The sequence below is a fragment of the Thermobia domestica genome, chromosome 8, assembly GCF_964235325.1.
Source record: "Thermobia domestica chromosome 8, izTheDome1.hap1.1, whole genome shotgun sequence".
Lineage (NCBI taxonomy): Eukaryota > Metazoa > Arthropoda > Insecta > Zygentoma > Lepismatidae > Thermobia > Thermobia domestica.
In genome coordinates, this window is record NC_137461.1 from 8,535,212 (window position 1) to 8,553,849 (window position 18,638).

The window sequence follows — 18,638 nt, forward strand, 5'->3', positions numbered from 1 at the left end:
ATTATTATTATTATTATTGTTAATAATAATAATAATAATAATAATAATAATAATAATAATAATAATAATAATAATAGTGGTGGTTTATGTTTTACATGGTGAAAGAAAAAGTTGGATTTATACTTTACTTGGTCCTAAATTTAGGTAAGTTTAATGTTAAAATTCTTCCATTTTGTATCATGCTAGATAGAATACTTTTGTACATCTCACTTGGCTTTAATTATTAAAGTGTAAAAATGAAGTTGGCTACTAATTACGAATTACGAATTATTACAAAATTTTATTTTTGTATTTATCTGGAAAATAAAACGAAGGAAAGAAAATCACTTACCTAATAAATTTGCAAGATTACCTTCTAAAAGGAAGAATAAAAAAAGCATTTACCACTTTAGTTACTTTTCATAATATATCTTAATAGATACATAAAAATAGTTATGTGTACAAATATTAATAAAAACATTTTTTAAAAACAATATTAACAGGCATTAACAAGAGCAGAAAATAATATAATAGTTAAAATCGGAAAAATCTTACTACTTTATATAAAAAAAATTGAAGTTTGTGCAAGCCAAACAAATTATAATACTAATATATATCACATCAAAAAAGAAAAAAAAAGTTCATATGAACCTGTGCTCAAAAGTGGAAAGTTTCGGAGTTATAGAATGCCGAAAACGTGAAACAAGTTGACTTTATAACCTCATAGCCTCACTACTATGGGAACTTATGGCAGTCGGGTCAAGACATCACTGAGGAACTCGTATGTGAACTATCCAAATATTTATGTTTAAGAACGCTTCAGTACTTCCAAATCATTTTTTGGAGAAATAGGTGGAGAGTGATCAAGTACTCTAAAAATGATCATGCAAGTACCGGAGGTTCTGGAAGATGTACACCGTGAGCATAAAGTCCTACCTGATTAAAAAAAATATTACGGAGTAATCATTGGACAGAATAATGTAAATTCTGGTCCGTTACATAGGTTAGTATTACAAGTTTTTTTAAAGACCAATAGATGGCACTAGTGCTACCCAAGAGTGACGCAGTACATTACTTGGGCGAAATGGCATCGAAGCAGGAGAAAGCGCAATGCGTGCTGTGGTATCACGAAAACAAATCGCCCATCAGTGTTCAGCGTAAGTTTGTGACTTCGTATGGTGACAGCCCTCCGAATGTGAAATCAATAAAGCAATGGTATGAAAGATTTAAAGCAACAGGCATCGTGGAAGATCTTCCGAGAAGTGGCAGGCCTAGTGTGAGTGAGGCAACTGTTGATCGTGTTCGGCAAGCGTCTCAACTTTTTTTTTTTTATGGGGCTATATCAAAGACAGAGTCTATGCCACACCTGTTGCTGACGTCGAGGAACTGAAGGCTAGGATACAAGCAGTTGTGGGTACTGTGACATGTTACAAAACACCTGGCGGGAACTGGGATAACGCTTAGACATTCTCCGAGCTACCAAGGGAAGAGGGCACACGTTGAAGTAGTCTAACGTAAGTAGTCTTAAAAAAACTTGTAATACTAACTTATGCAACTGACCAGTATTTACATTATTATGTCAAACGGTTCTTCTGTAATAAATTTTTGTAATCAGGGCAAGACTTTAGGCTCACCCTGTATATTTTGATAGTTCACTTACTAGTTCGTCAGTGATGTCTTGACCTGACTACGATAGGTCCTATAGTAGTGGAACTATGGACCTTTAAAGTTCGTCTTTTTACATTTTCAGCATCCTATAACTACAAAAATATGCACTTCCCACCTGAGGTCCATAGGAACTTATTTCTTATTTTGATGTGAGGAATCTTCCCAAAAATTGTGACAATTGTTTGTAACACCCTATATATATATCTACAACATAAGTAAATGAAGTTACTGTTTGAAATGGCGGCTGGCCATCGACATGTTAGCATAAAAGACAGTAACTTCATTCACTAATGTTGTGGGTTCAGATAAATGACAAAGTCGCATTTTCATTTAACATTGGACTAATAAAGAGTGTACAGCCAAAACGGCTCTTGCAATTAAAAGATTTTTTCAATTTAGATTGAAAATATAATATTTGGAAATGGTTTCCCCTCCTACATCTTGTTGTAACTCTGATAATAACAGAGTTACCCTATGACGGGGAATTCTTGAGACACCATTCACCGATTAATCATCACCTTACCTCTCTAGGACGTCTGGTCTCCAAGAGCTCCTTTGCTTGAGCGCATAGTCCTCGCAAACATATTATAACTCTCTAGGACGCCTGGTTTTTTAGTTTTATTCTCCTCTCTAGGACGCGCTGTCTCTGAGACATTCCCTTACCACTCTCTAGAACACTTTGCCTCTGAGAGATCCTTTGCTTAAACGCCTAGTCCTCGCAAACACTTCACCACTCTCTACAACGCCTGGTCTCTGAGTTTTATCCTCTTCTCTAGGACACTCGGTCTCTGAGTGCTTCCCTTACCATTTTCTAGGACACTTGGCCTTTGAGAGCTCCTAGTCCTCGCAAACAGCTCACCAGTCTCCATAACGCCTGGTCTTTGAGATTTATCTTCCTCTTTACGACGTTCCTTCCCTGAGAGCTTCCCTCACCACTCTCTAGGATGTCTGGCCTCTTAGAGCATCTTTACTTAAACGCCTAGTCCTCGCAAACACCTCATCACTCTCTAGAACTAGTCTTTGAGTTTTATCCTCCTCTCTAGGACGCTCTGCCTCTGAGACCTTCCCTTACCACTCTCATGCACGCTCTATCTCTGAGAGATCCTTTGCGTAAACACCTAGTCCTCGCAAACACCACATGACTATCTAGAACTGGTCTTTGAGTTTTAACCTCCTCTCTAGGACGCTCTGTCTCTGAGACCTTCCCTTACCACTCTCTTGCACGCTCTGTCTCAGAGAGATCCTTTGCTTAAACACCTAGTCCTCGCAAACACCTCATCACTCTCTAGAACTGGTCTTTGAGTTTTATCCTTCTCTCTAGGACGCTCTGTCTCTGAGACTTTCACTTACCACTCTCTTGCACGCTCTGTCTCTGAAAGATCCTTTGCTCAAACGCCTAGTCCTAGCAAACACCTCATCACTCTCTACAACTGGTCTTTGAGTTTTATCCTCCTCTCTAGGACGTTCTGTCTCTGAGGCCTTCCCTTACCACTTTCTTTCACGCCCTGTCTCTGAGAGATCCTTTGCTTAAACACCTAGTCTTCGCAAATACCATATGACTCTATAGGACTGGTCTTTGAGTTTTATCCTCCTCTCTAGGACGCCTTGTCTCTGAGACCTTTCCTTACCACTCTCTTGCACGCTCTGTCTCTGAAAGATCCTTTGCTTAAACGCCTAGTCCTCGCAAACACCTCATCACTCTCTAAAACTGGTCTTTGAGTTTTATCCTCCTCTCTAAGACGCTTCGTCTCTGAAACCTTCCCTTACCACTCTCTTGCACGCTCTCTCTGAAGGATCCTTTGTTTAAACGCCTAGTCCTCGCAAACACCACATGACTCTCTAGGACTGGTCTTTGAGTTTTATCCTCCTCTCTGGGACGCTCTGTTTTTGAGAGCTTAACTTATCACTCTCTAGGAGTGGTCTTTGGGTTTTATCCTGAAGAAAACGAGGTATGAACCATAATTCTGCGATAAATATTAATGAAACAGTAACTTCTTGAGTGAAAGTCTAAAATTTAGCTCAAAAAGTGGAAATCCTAAAAGGGTTAAAACTCCTTTTCAGGTTTACTAAAATGTTAGAAAATGTATGCCAATACGTTTCGCGAACCACTGGTATGATCCCGAATTGAGAAGATTCTACTTTTTATTTCAAGGTCTGTTAAGAAGAAGTAACACCTAAGTTATAAGATGATATATTTAACTTATAGACAAACAAGAAACACAAACTTTCATTGTACGGAATATTAAGTGTCTTTCATGCTAAGAAGTGAACGAAATATCCAGTATAAACTATTTTTTCACCATCTAGTTTGAGAATTCTTTCCCGTAACTTTCCATGTAATATATATATATATTTTTTTACGATACTGTTTAGATAGACAAGCAGTTTGTGCGTGCCTCTATAGTTTCAGCACTGCTAAACTAGTTAAATTGTTTATTGCATCGTAAAATTTAAGTTCACGAATTCAGGTGAATGTTGTTTTAATTATACGATATTTTGTGATGTAAATAAAGCAAGAATCTACAATAAAGAGAACATTCACCCAAATTCATAGTAAGGTTTTGCTTACCAGCTGCCGTTAGTTTTCCAACTCCGACTCCTGTTCCAGCTCCAGCTCCTGCTCCACTGCCAGCTCCTGCACCAGCACCAGCACCAGCACCTGCTCCTGCACCGGCTCCAGCTCCACTGCCAGCTCCTGCACCGGCACCAGCTCCTGCTCCAGCGCCAGCGCCTGCACCGGCTCCTGCTCCACTGCCAGCTCCTGCACCAGCGCCAGCACCTGCTCCTGCTCCAGCACCAGCACCTGCACCTGCTCCACTGCCAGCTCCTGCTCCAGCTCCAGCACCCGCGCCTGCACCAGCTCCTGCTCCAGCTCCAGCACCTGCACCTGCACCGGCTCCTGCTCCACTACCAGCTCCTGCACCGGCACCAGCTCCTGCTCCAGCACCAGCACCAGCGCCTGCACCTGCACCTGTTCCACTGCCAGCTCCTGCTCCAGCACCTGCTCCTGCACCGGCTCCAGCTCCACCGCCAGCTCCTGCACCAGCGCCAGCACCTGCTCCTGCACCAGCTCCTCCACCTGCTCCAGCACCAGCGCCTGCACCTGCTCCAGCACCCGCACCAGCTCCACTGCCAGCTCCTGCACCCGCACCCGCACCAGCTCCTGCTCCAGCTCCAGTGCCGACACCTGCTCCTACACCAAATTCGGTACCTCCAACAGCTCCTGCTCCAGCATCAGCTTCTTCACCGGCACTAAACCCTTTAACAGCACCAGCAGCTGTGCCTGAATCTGGACCTGCTCCAGCATCAACATCTACATCTTCTTCTACAGCAGCGCCAGCACCCAATCCTGCATCAAATCCATCACCTCCAATAGCTCCTTTTCCAGCACTAGCTTTTTTGCCGGAACCAAACCCTCCAACATCACCAGCTCCTGCTTCTCCGAGAGCAGATGCATAAGCTAACTGCTCACTCTTTTGAGCACCTTCTTGAAGCTGGAAATTTCTGTCGCTAAAATCACCTACAAGGAAACAATAAGTGTAGTATTTCTTTAACCTCTACTTTCCACTCTAAGGAAAAGATTTCAAAATAGAAATAGAAATAAAATAAAAAAAAACGATGTTAAGAAGAAAAGGAAAATATTTAGAAATATAATTTTTTATGTATTTAGAATTGAAAGTGTAGATTTTAAATATGCGAAATTATAATAAATATACGGAATTTTTATTATATGATAATAAAGACTAGGTGATGATACTTTATTAGAAGTCCAATGGCAAGTAAGCAACGTGAACACAACTTTGAAATTTAAGCATGATAATGAGCTTCTTATGTACAGAAAATTATTCATAAAGTGAAGTAATCAAATAATGAACATAGATGCCACGTGTAATGAGGGAAAGCATACTACTAATAACGAAAGAATGGCTATCGGGTTTACTTTCTAAAATTCACGCTATATTGAACTTCTACAGTACATTCATTTTAAATGCAAAACCACTTTTTGACACAAACAAATATTCACATGAAAATTCGTTTGAGAAACGCTTAAAATTTCTTTACATATAAACCAAAGTATAAAATGAAAGTATGACGATAAAATACCGGGTGTTCCAGAAGTAGTGACTCACTTGTTAGGTGTGGTAGGATAGGCTGTATGATTGACATTCTTGTTTGTTTGGTTCTTGTTTTGTTTGTTTTGAGGTGTAATGGTGTTTTTCTTTTTTATTCAGTTGGCAACACTAGAAGATGGCGGCTTGTCTGTAGTGATGTGAGATGGAAAATTTTCCGCGGAAAATTTTCCATTTCAGAAAATTTTCCGGAAAATTTTCCGCTATATTTTTCCGGAAAATTTTCCGTTCTAAAAAATTATCAGTAATCAAGTAACAATTCCTCAGCAATCATAAAATTGGTTGAATTCATGTACAGAAATGTTAAAAAGTGAAAGGATCGTTTAAAGAATCTGAAAATTTTCATGGCTCAGAAAATTTTCAGTACTATTTAGGAACAAGTTAAACAGTTTTTCATAAATCGAAATATTTTCTGTCTTGTATGGAAAAACTGAAAAACTTTTTGTGAGTCGGAAAATTTTCATCATTTTGAAGCAAAAAGTAAAACAACTTTTTGTGAATCGGAAAGTTTTATTGCTTTGTAGAAGCAAAAGAAAGAAATTTTATGAATCGGAAAATTTTCATCACGACGTAGAAACAAATGAAAACTTCATAATCCGGGCAATTTTGGATATTATGTATAGTGATGTTAGGTGGAAAATTTTCCACTATATTTAACTGCTCATTCAGCTACAAAATTGAATTTCTGTAGAGGAAAGTTAGTCAGCAACAAATTATAATTTTCGAATTAGCTTTCGGGAACCGGAAAATTTTCTAATATTTCAAGTTGGGAAGTAAAATTTTATACAGTGTTTCTCTCTCTCTCTTCATCTGCGAGCTTCTTCGTTGCTAAGCGCTTAGCATACGCACCTTTGGCATGGAAGACCTGGCTTCGATTCCCAGTGGAAGCTCATGTAGTTCGGATTCCACGTTAGTCAGTTGGTCCCGTCTTATATAGCCTCGCTGCTGAAAGGGCGTTAAACTCAAAATCAACTCAATTTAACTCCTCTCTCTCTCTCCCTCTCGCTCGCTCGCTCTGTGTGTGTGTGTGTGTGTGTGCGTGCGTGCAAAGTGCAGAGAACACACATTGAATTCGTAGAGTACAAATATCCTATTCTATTATTTAAAATTTCAATCTATTAAAAGTCATGCATATTTCTGATTCATAAAAAGACATACTCCACTTATTCCTACATCGTTGTTTAGCCGTAAAATTTATTGGTAATAAATATTGTCTTAAAAAGTTTCATGAAGTGAAAATCTAACGATTCTTCATTTCAAGAATGTTTCAAAAACTTCAATGCGTTCTTCCCTCAGAATCCACCTTTGATCTTACAATATTAGATTTCGACAGTTTAATACCCATAAGACGGTTTTCTCATAGCTTTACTACTTTTATAGATTTACATACTGCAACATTTATAAATAAGTAGATGTAATATAAAGTTCATACTGTAAATTTTTGACTACCCAAAATTCAAATTTAAGTAACTCATGAAAGCAAATACTGACCATTTTCTGGAAATAAACATTTATTTATTTATTTATTCATATATTCATTCAGAAGAGAAAGTGAAATATAACTAATAAGGAAGCTGATTTGTGTAGTTGTTCTTCCATTAAAATAATAAAAGAAACATAAAAAGCAGCGCTATTAGCGCTACGTTCCCTGCACTCGATGTATGTTCCCTGCACTTTACATACAGACACACACACACACACACAGAGGGAGAGAGAGAGAGAGAGAGAGAGAGAGAGAGAGTATATTTTTACTTCCCAACTTGAAATATTAGAAAATTTTCTGGTTTCCGAAAGCTAATTGGAAAATGATAATTTGTTGCTGTCTAACTTTCCTCTACAGGAATTGAATTTTATAGCTGAATGTGTGGTTAAATTAGTGGAAAATTTTCCACTAAACATCAATATACATAATATCCAAAATTGTGTGGATTATGAAAAGTTTTTTCACTTGTTTCTACATTGTGATGAAAATTTTCCGATTCATAAAAATTCCTTTCATTTGCTTCTACAGAGCAATACAACTTTCCGATCACAAAAAGTTGTTTTACTTTTTGCTTCAAAATGATGAAAATTTTCCGACTCATAAAAAGTTCTTCAATTTTTCCATACAAAACAGAAAATATTTCGATTCATGAAAAATTGTTTCACTTGTTCCTACATGGTACTGAAAATTGTCTGAGCCATTAAAATTTTCAGATTCTTTAAACGGTCTTTTGCTTTCTAACATTTCTATACATAATTTGAATCAATTTTATGAATACTGAGGAACTGTTACTTGATCACTATTTGTTAAGAACGAAAAATTTTCCGGAAAAATATAGAAGAAAATTTTCCACCTCACATCACGATTAAACAACGATGTAGGAATAAGTGGAGTATGTTTTTGAGTCGGAAAATTTTCCGTTTCAAAATTTTCCAGAAAATTTTCGTGTGTACAGGATAGACAATTTTTCGATTCATGAAAACTTGTTTCACTTGTTTCTACATAGTACCGAAAATTGTGAGCCATGAAAATTTTCAGATTCTTTAAACGATCTTTCAATTCTTAAATTTCTATACATGAATTCAATCAATTTTATGAATACTGAGGAATTGCTACTTGATCACTGATATTTGTTAAGAACGGAAAATTTTCCGGAAAAATACAGAAGAAAATTTTCCACCTCACATCACGACTAAACAACGATGTAGGAATAAGTGGAGTATGTTTTTATGAATCGGAAAATTTTCCGGAAAATTTTCTGGAAAATTTTCCGGTAAATTTTCCGTTTCAAAATTTTCCGGAAAATTTTCATCACTGCTCGTCTGACGCTTGAGAAACGTATCCAATGCTTTCGCCTATTTTCTGAGACATACAACGTTATGGGAAGTCCAGTGACAAATGAAGGAGCAGTACGGAGATCCTGCACCACAGCGGAAGAACGGTAAACAAGGCCTTCGATACCACTGGTAGTGTAATTGACGCCAAAAAGTCAGGTAGGCTAGGTTCGTCAAACTCCCATGAATGCGACTCGGATATAGGCAGAACTTGCAAGGTCACTGTAGAAGCCGGAATCGATTTGGCTTTTGTCCCACACCCTGAATATCCTGAAGTCATCGGTTGCCAGGGTTCTCAAAGATCTGAAACCGCGCTCTTATCATTATCGCCTACTGCACACACTCAATGAGAGCGATCCCGATCGCCGTATCGAGTTTCTTGAGTGGTACCTTCGGACAGTGGAGGAAACTCCCGACTTCAGGAACCACATAGCCTGGACAGACTAGGCAATGTTTCATGTGTCAGGGTCAGGGAGCCGTCACAACTGTGTACTGGCAAGATCCATAAACAGTGTTGCGGAATTGACGGCGTAAGTCACCGAGGAATTCAACAACATGTATTCGCGTTCAGACGTACTGAGATGCGTTCAGAAATTTGCGCTTTTGGGTGTAGGCTTGTATAGTTGTTAATGGCCGCCAGGTGGACTTTAAATGGTGAATAGGGATTGGATAATGTAAAGCACTTGCTTTTTACATCATTCCTCTGTATTTACAACTTCGTTTCATGCTATTCTTATTTATAATAATATTGTAGGCCTACTGATCACTCAAAAGGTGAGTCAGTACTCCTGGTACACCCTGTATTACGTAAACATTGAAACGCATGAAATGAAATATACCCAACTCATTTTCTTTGAAAGGTAAATTGAGCCTTTATATTGAATGTTCAAAATTGTTCGTACAAAATTGTTTGAGTTGCTGTTTCATTTGATGTATTGTCTATAATTTTAATTTAATTGTAGTAGATACTATAAAACCTTAAAAGCCCGATATTCATTTTGAAACACCCTGTACTGTAGGCGAACCAATATTAATTTATTAGAAACAGCAATGGCAGTCAGTGAATTCATATGTCAGATTAGAAGTTATGTTGCGGGCTCGACAGCACTTTCAAGGGATTCACGTCTGGCCCGAGGGTCGTAGATTTTCTATCATTGGTATAGGTTATGTATGTGAAACAGATCCTATTGTTTTAACAATGATGCCATCAGTACTGAAATTTTGGGTTATGTTTAGTAGAAGGGGTCCAGAAGCACATAAAAAAAAAAACACAAAATTTACAGCAGAAATGGATGATGCAAATACTTAGACTTAACATAACGCAACCAAATCTAACGTAACCTAACCTAAGCTAACCTAATATTAGTAGAAATAAGTGAAATTCTATAAATTTTTTTTTGAGAAAATTATGCTGGACCCCTCCACTAACATAGTGTAACATAAATTAACGTAACCTAACCTGATGTAAACTAACTAACCTAATGTGAACAGAAATTACCGAAATTGTAACATTTTTTAGAAAGAATTGCTCGACCCCTTCTGTTAACATAAGGCAAAATTTTTATTTGAATTGCTTACCCTCAACGGGAATGTAATCCTAAAACACACGAACAGAAAGTGAGGCACTTGGCCACGAATGATTACCAACACACAGAAATTACGTTCAGTGTTAGCGATTAACGTTACGTACTTTAACTTACCTGAACCAGATATCCACATATTGTCCGTCGGATAAACGCCAGGAACATCTATAAAGGAAAAAAAATTCTATCCTACACGTTTCAAAAATCAAGTAATGGTGCATGTGAAAGCTCAATAACGAGCCTACATTACAAATAGTAACTAAACAGTTAATATCTAACATTACTGTCAAAAACTCTAAATTGTTGGATGTTTAGTAAACGAAATTAATACTTAAACTCGAATCTTAAATATGCTGATAATTTGAGTTACTAATAAATGATTGGCACTTTATGCGTATAGCAGTATGTTCTGTATTCACCTCAAATTTTGGAATTTATCATAAATAATTTATGTATAAAGATGAAATAATAGTAACAGCAATTCTAGATTTACTTAAGCACGAAGTTTAGGAAGGTTCAGGATCATCGGAGACAAGCAGATCCCACCATTGGAGGACGACCGACTCTACGTCCAAAGAATATCTTTCTGCCGGTTCATCGCCGTAGTCACTTTAGAATTAGACAGCAGTGTAGTGGAATGAAGGTGTAAGAGGAAAGCCTAAAGAACATTATCGCAGAGAGTATCACAGAGAGGATTCGACGCCCCTAGCAGCCCAACAGGATTGAGTTCCAGTTGTTGGCCAATACTAGAACATCCAGGTTCCTCCAGGGCAAACCCTTCATCGTTCCAGATGACCAAGATGACGCCAGCCTCATTGGATTTATCAGGCTAGTGCTCTTCCTTTATTTCTTAATTATATACCTATTTCCTACAACTAGTCATTTTTCAAAATTAGAAACATTTGAATTTAACTAAATTCAACCATAATTTTACAGTTAAGTACCGTGTTGTGTATCAGTTCCATCCCCTTTGGTAGCATTTATTTATTACGTATTCTGAGCTACAACTGATGGCACAGCACCGGCACATGGTAGGAGATGCTGAAGGATCCCAATATTTACATTAGCCCACCAAGACATAATGGTAGATGGTATAAGATCCGAAATTTTCAAATATTTTACATGTACTCATCGGCACAATTCTAGATTTACTTAAAAGCATATTGTACTACGATGGCAGTCAAAAACTTCCCGGAATGTTGTTATAGTTTTGGCATTTGTGATATAATTACAATGAATCTAGTACAGTACTGTCTTTACGTTACCTAATTATGAATTTAACAAGTGTGAACAGGTTATAGCAGACAGTGAACGAGTAGTGTAGCTGAACAGAAAAGAGTGTGGTGATCTGTTGTAGCAATGTCACGCCAACTCGCAAACATCAAGTTTATGTGCAAATTGTAGAAACTCTGCTTCAGACACTTTGATAACCTTAAAAACGGATGTTTTACTCTTCGCAAAAGCTAAAAATAGGCCTCAAAAATACCCGTTTCGCCACAGTAGAAGAAATCGAAATCAATGCGACAGCTGAACTTTGGAAGATATCAGAAGATGACTTTTGTCGGTGTTTCCGGCAATTACAGAAGTGGTGAAGCAAATGTGTGTGTGAATACGATGGTGCCTACTTTCAAGGCGATCATGTAAATGTGTGCTTATATTTCGGTAATGAAGAGCCACAACTAAGGGTGCCCATCATGGGAGGCAAGGTGGAACGCTCGCCCCCCCCCCCTAAGAGAAAATCGCACTTGGGAATATCGAAAGCCCAATAGAATTTTTACATTAGTTATAGCAAGATTTGAAACTATATTTGAAACCTCGCTTATACTTGCCCCGCCTTGGAAACCACAACATGGGCGCCCTTGGCCACAACAAAATTCCTGGAAAGTTTTTACTGCGCCTCGTATTTTTATACATTAAAATCAGTTAAAAACTAAATTACAGTGTAACGGTTTCAACAACTCAACTTTGTTTTCATCAGACACTAACTGTTAGTAAATAAGTGTATATACTCTGGTCAGAAGCGTTTATTATTCCATTTAGTGAGTTCCAGAGTCGTGATGGATAGAATTGCATTAAAATCCGAAAATAAGAAAAAGAATATAAGGTCCAACTTTTGTGGTATTATGCTGAGTCTGGGAAATTACCAGTAACTGTTCACCGGAAATTCTATCAGCAGAATGGAAGAAATTCCCCATAAAAAGCATCCGTAATTAGATGGAGCGCTAGATTCCAAATAACGTAATGGAAACGCCACGGATGACCAGGTGTGGAGCAAGTAATTCTGGACAACGTGTAAGTTGCATTTCAAACACGCCGCAGAAATCAATCCGCCGTGTGTCATGGGAATTGCATATACCAAAATCAACCTTCATAATGTCGTCCATAAGCGGTTACATTTACATGCCTACAAAGTGCAATTTCAGGCAAGCTTTGCACCCAAATGACCTTCCCCAGCTTGCTGCATTTTTTGCTTTCGTGGACTCAATTGAACACGACAGTCACCATCTGCAGAGGATAATGTTCCCTGATAAAGCTACGTTCTTTGTGTTTGGACATGTTTACCGTAATAATATTCTGATATAGAGTTCTGAACATCCGTACGTCATTCGTGAACATGTTCGTGCTAGCCAAAAGCTTAACGTTTGGTGTGCTCTTATGATGATAGAGTAATAGGCTCATTTATCTTTGCTAAGAATACGGTTATAGGAGCGGCTTACCACGACATGCTTCCTAAGTACCTTTCAGGAACTGTAGTCACACGTATTCTTCCAACACGATGGAACATCTCCTCATTGGCCTCTAGCTGTCAGGGAACCTTTAAAATCGCTGCTTCTCAAGAACATGTATTAGCCATGATGCGACCAATCCTCTGGCCCCTAAGATCCTCCCTGATATCACCCGTGGGATTTTTTGTTTTTAAATATGGGGGTATGTCAAGAATCCCGTCTACGAAATCCCTGATCCTCATCTTGCCGTACTTCATACATGTAAATGCTCGGAAATGTTGATGCTGCTCTGCTGCAGAGTATATGGATGAAACTTACATATCGTCTCGACATCCTGAGGGCAACTAGAGAGCACATAGAAAAGTGTTGTGATTGGCAATAAGACTTTAAGAGGTGTAGAACACGTTGAAAAAAAAAAAAAAAAAAACGCATGTCTTTATCTCATATAGTCTACAAGTTATGTTTCATTATAACTGTAGCAGGACTGTGTATCGGATGGCTAAATGGTGATTTTTGTATTGAAAATAATTGATTCTAAATAATTTCAAACATTCGTAAGAATAAACAAAATTTCATTTAAACTTAAATTCACGATTCGAAGTTCAGACATTGTCACTAGGTAAATATTGTCTACCTTCATTTTCCTTTATTTAATGATTTTGCAATATTATCTAAGAGTGCAAAATGTAAGAGCAAATCTAGAATTGACATTATTATTATTATTATTATTATTATTATTATTATTATTATTATTATTATTATTATTATTATTATTATTATTATTATTATTATTCCAATCTATATGTTTAAATTCTTTACAAATGCAATTCTGATCATCTTAAAAAATATAGTGTGCATTGCTGTACAATGTGACAACAATTACTAGAAACTTAAACACTTAATCAGCATATTCAGTTGCTTGAGTTTAATTATTAATTTTCTTTGTTAGAGTTTCATCAATGACTTTCAGCACTTTTGAAATCTACCATATTTAATAAAGCTTTCTTACCTTGTTCTATATTGATACAATGTTATAATATCTTTAAAAATATAGAACATTAGAAATATATTAGAAAGTAGAACATCATGTAATTACTGATATGAAATGTAAAGAAAATATTTAAAGCACTTCAAGAAATATGGAGTATCTTATTTTATAGGTTTGGTAGAGATTTTGGTAAACTAAAAGAGAGAATTTAATTAGTTTCAACTGAAAGATTGTCTTTGAGAGGATTAGAGACAGAAACACTATTTATAAAATTAAGATGTAATTTTTTGTGGTATTTCTCTATGTATGATAGAACAAAACATATACAAGATGTTGTATATGTTTCTCATTTCATCAATTCTTCCATCATCATTCACTTACATTAATCATCTATCTCCCTTAGACTAAAGGGTATAATCGTTGGATGTTAAAGTGAGAGATTTCATTTCCTTATCCTGGATACTGTTTTGTCGCAATCGGTTGTGGCCATTAGAAGTTAGACTTCATAAAGAAAATGAAGTCCTTAAATTGATCTACGAAATCAAATGCGACACAATATTGTGGGAACAGATTCTTTACATAAGAATAAGATAAAAAAGTTCATATGAACCTGTGCTCAAAAGTGCATAGTTTCGGAATTATAGGGTGCCAAAAACGTGAAACAAGTGAACTTGAAAAGTTAATAGCTTCACTACTATGGGACTTATCATAGTTGGGTCAAAACATCACTGGGGAACTGGATGTGAAGTATCTAATTATCCATATTTAAGAATGCTCCAGTACTTGCGCACCATTTTTAGAGAGGTAGGTGGAGAGTGATCAAATACTTCCAAACAGCCTCTTTAAAAATGATTGTGCAAGTACTGGAGGTTCTGAAAGATGGATATTTGGATAGTTGACATACTAGTTCCTCAGTAATGTCTTGACCCGACTATAATTGGTCCTATAGTAGTGGAACTATGAATCTTTAAAATTAATTTTTGCACGTTTCCGGCACCCTGTAACTACAAATATGCACTTCCAACCACAGGTTCATATGAACTTCCTTTTCTTATTTTGATGAGAGGAATCTATTCTCAAAATATTAACAAATTTTTGTAACACCCTGTATAAGTTTTCATAATTATCATATTTAACATGTAGTGGATCTTACACCAAGAAAAATCAAGTAAAATTTAGCAGTTAATCAATTTTTTTATATTAAGGCTAAGTTAATGAAGTCAATTACGCAATACATGAAAACTCTTTGATTTAAGTGTAAATGATAAATGTAAGAAGACTGATAGATATCTTACTTTGTGGAATCAAATTATGAGCAAAATTGGGCATTCCTGGGAGTGAAGCTGTAAGAAATATGAAGTCATGTGACAAACAGTTGAGTATTGTGGTATATCTTAAGAATAATATTTTATATAAATTATTTGGAATTATTATCTTTTAAAATGAAATATAAACGAACATCAGTAATTGTGACTGTTTCATGGCTATGTTTGATAGCTTTGATTCCTTGTCTTGTGAGGTTTGTATCATATTAATCTTTAGATTTACTTCTCATATAGCATGGGTTCTAAAATAAAATAAAACGACAAAATAAAACAGATTGTAATAAACTAATTTTAGAACACTTGCTGCAAGAAAGGTAGTTTTATATATAATAATTCGATTTATGATTATACACAAATACTTCCGATTAATATACTGTATAAGTTTGTATGGAGGCTATTTAATTTCTATATTGTATAAAGATCGGACAAATTCAGAAAAGGAATTGAGCAAATAACTTAAACATTATTGTGTTATTATTACTTGAATTCAAGGTCCTGAAGTACTAGGTTTAGGTTTAGGATTTAGATTTCTGGGCTTTCGGCATCTAAGGCCATTTAGCCCTTCACGATTGGAGGGATGACGTCCCTCGGCCATCACACGATCCGAGGAAAGGGAAGGAAGAAAGGATTGGGGAAAGAAGAAAGCGGCCTGGGACATTTAAGTAAGGTACCACCCCGGCATTTGCCTGGCATGAATGAAGAAAATCCGGGAAAACCTCATTCAAGGTGGCTGGCCTGAAAAAGCGTTTCTCACTTTTTCGACCGAGTGACCTCAACCCTGAAGTACTGTTCCCAGCCGTGTAAGTTTGTGGTGGACAACATCGTATTCGTGAGTTTTTCGGGATACTCCCGTTTCCTCCCACCAATTCTTTCATCATCATTCACTTGCATTAATCATCTGTCTCCCTTAGTCTAAAGGGTACAATCGTTGGATGTTAAACTGAAAGATTTCATTTCCTTATCTGAAATACTGTTTTGTCTCAATTGGTTGTGACCATTAGGAGCTAGACTTCATAAAAAAAATGAAGTCCTTAAATTGATTTACGAAATCAAATGTTCATATTTCCTAATTATATTTAATACTTTGTAAGAAATTTTTTGTTAGTTTAACTTAATGCTTTAAGAAACTTACAGAGGAAACTCGGAAGACCTCCTGGAGAGAAGAACCGAACAAAACATTCATATAAGGAAATATTGCAAAAATAATGAAGCATGTATACAACAAGTTCATAATAATTAAAATTACGTATTAATTTAAGATTTTAGATATTTCAAACTAGCTCAATGTTTTAGTAAAATTATTTATAGTTTCTCTTAATATGCAATTATAGTTACTTTATATAATTTTGTATGCCTTTTCTACTGTATACTTCATACTTCATAGCGTACGTTACTTCATACTGTATATATTTGTATTGTATATTTTAAAATATCTGTATATATTCGTTTATTGAGGTTTGTTAAGGTTGATATAAGCGATCAAGTTTTGCCGATAGATATCACTACAGTCGGCGGTATCTCTCTCATGTATTTTTAATCTTTCAAGAAAATTTACCATTTTTCTTACAATTTTCAACCTAGAGACTTCAAATGTTTAGAGAAGGAACTTCTTAACCTATTGAAGGAAACAATCTGTGCCGATTCTTTTTATTTAGAATTTATTTCATTGTTGAAACAGTTCCATTGTTTAAGGTTTGGATATTCATTTCAACAATCAAGCCATTCCCACAATGAAGAAAATTCTAAATAAAAAATCGGGACGGATTATTGACTTCGATAGGTTATGAAGTTCCTCCTCTAAAAACTTAAAATCTGTAGGCTGAAATTTGTAAGAGAAATCGTGAATTTTCGTGAAAGGTAAAAAATACACGAGAGAGAAACGAAGACTATAGTAACAACTATCGGCAAAACTTGTCCCTTTAAAACAACCTTAGTTTGGATTCAAGTTTTAGATAGAAAGTTCAAATATAGTCATTTATTAAATTTATATATACTTTAAGATTATAAAAAAATAATAATTATACTGTATGCTTCGGTCTGAAATATACATTTTAATATGTTAATTGGAAATTTTAAAAGAATGAACTTTATTCATGTTTACGGTAGAATCTATATTTTAAAACAATTCAATCCTACCGCTTTATTTTCTTTGATTGTTTTATTGTGTAAATTTTTGAATTCAATATTTAGTTACAAACAATTATCTATAGTTTAACATTATAAAAACATGAAGTTCTGAAAACAGAACTTCAATAAATGCATTCAACTTTAAATTTTCAGTCTTGTGTATATCAAGATGGAAATTACTTACCACCAGCTTGACTTCCAAGTTGAGAAGTTTGAGGGAATTGACTTCCAAGTTGTGTAGTTTGAGGCAATTGACTTCCAAGTTGTGAAGTTTGAGGGAATTGACTTCCAAGTTGTGAAGTTTGAGGCAATTGACTTCCAATTTGTGAAGTTTGAGGGAATTGACTTCCAAGTTGTGAAGTTTGAGGGAATTGACTTCCAAATTGTGAAGTTTGACCCAATTGACTTCCAAGTTGTGAAGTTTGAGGCAAACCTGGAAAATAATAATAATTTTAATAGGTTATGCGTATCAGAAATATTCTAAAAGTGTAAGTATTTCAAATAGACGCTTTGAGATATCAAAATTTTAACATTACTGGGCTATAAAAATTTCAGCCAGATATAGTAAATGAAAATTTGATAAGCACATAGTATATGATAAAGTGACCAGACGGAATTTTCAATTCTATTGCTATACTGCATATTTGTTATAAATACAAGAATAAAAGTAAAGTGTATTTGCTGCTATCGTAGTTTAACTTTTTAATATTTCAAATTTTATGAAATTTTTACTTTAACTTAGCCTGTGCGTGGGAATATAGTTTTATCGAGTAAAGAAATCAATAAAACAGAACTAATCACTTACTAATCAAATTCTAATTTCTAATTTCTCCTTTATTCTAAGAGAGATTTCTTATGCCTAAATATATTGCATTACCATCTCCAATCCTTAAAAATTCTATTCTAATTCTCAAGGGAAGAATATGTGATTTGAACCAGATGTTACGCATTTTACAAAGCCTTGTAGTTAAAACTTACTCTCAACTATCTAGTTCTGATCTTCTTTTACTTTTATTAATAACTAACAAAATACTCGTTCTTCGCATGGGGAGAATACGTTTCATTTTCTACATAAAATACTAATGGAGGCTGAATTTGGATTTAAGCGGCATCGCAAGTGTCACTGTTCGTCTATGTAATCGACACCCCGAAGACTATGTAATCGACACTACTATCGGTCATTTTCGATCATATATATCCCCGCCCCCAAGTTTCAGGGGCTCAATTTATATTTTAACGGAATCGGAAGTGTCACTGTTCATCCCAGCCACCCAGAAAACTAAAGATTCGACACT

The 18,638-nt window shown here is 36.0% G+C and overlaps 1 protein-coding gene across 1 annotated transcript in view; it reads right to left on the bottom strand.

Annotated features, from left to right (window-relative positions):
• LOC145692677 (uncharacterized) overlaps positions 1–18,638 on the bottom strand; it is a 1,521,027-nt gene that overhangs the window by 326,112 nt on the left and 1,176,277 nt on the right. Inside the window, exons 339-344 of the mRNA XM_081768059.1 lie at positions 17,528–17,776; positions 16,349–16,369; positions 15,187–15,234; positions 10,295–10,342; positions 4,217–5,167; positions 332–355 (exon numbers count right to left, since the gene is read on the bottom strand). Coding sequence (XP_081624185.1) covers positions 332–355; positions 4,217–5,167; positions 10,295–10,342; positions 15,187–15,234; positions 16,349–16,369; positions 17,528–17,776 — 1,341 coding nt within the window. The remainder of the gene's footprint in view (positions 1–331; positions 356–4,216; positions 5,168–10,294; positions 10,343–15,186; positions 15,235–16,348; positions 16,370–17,527; positions 17,777–18,638) is intronic.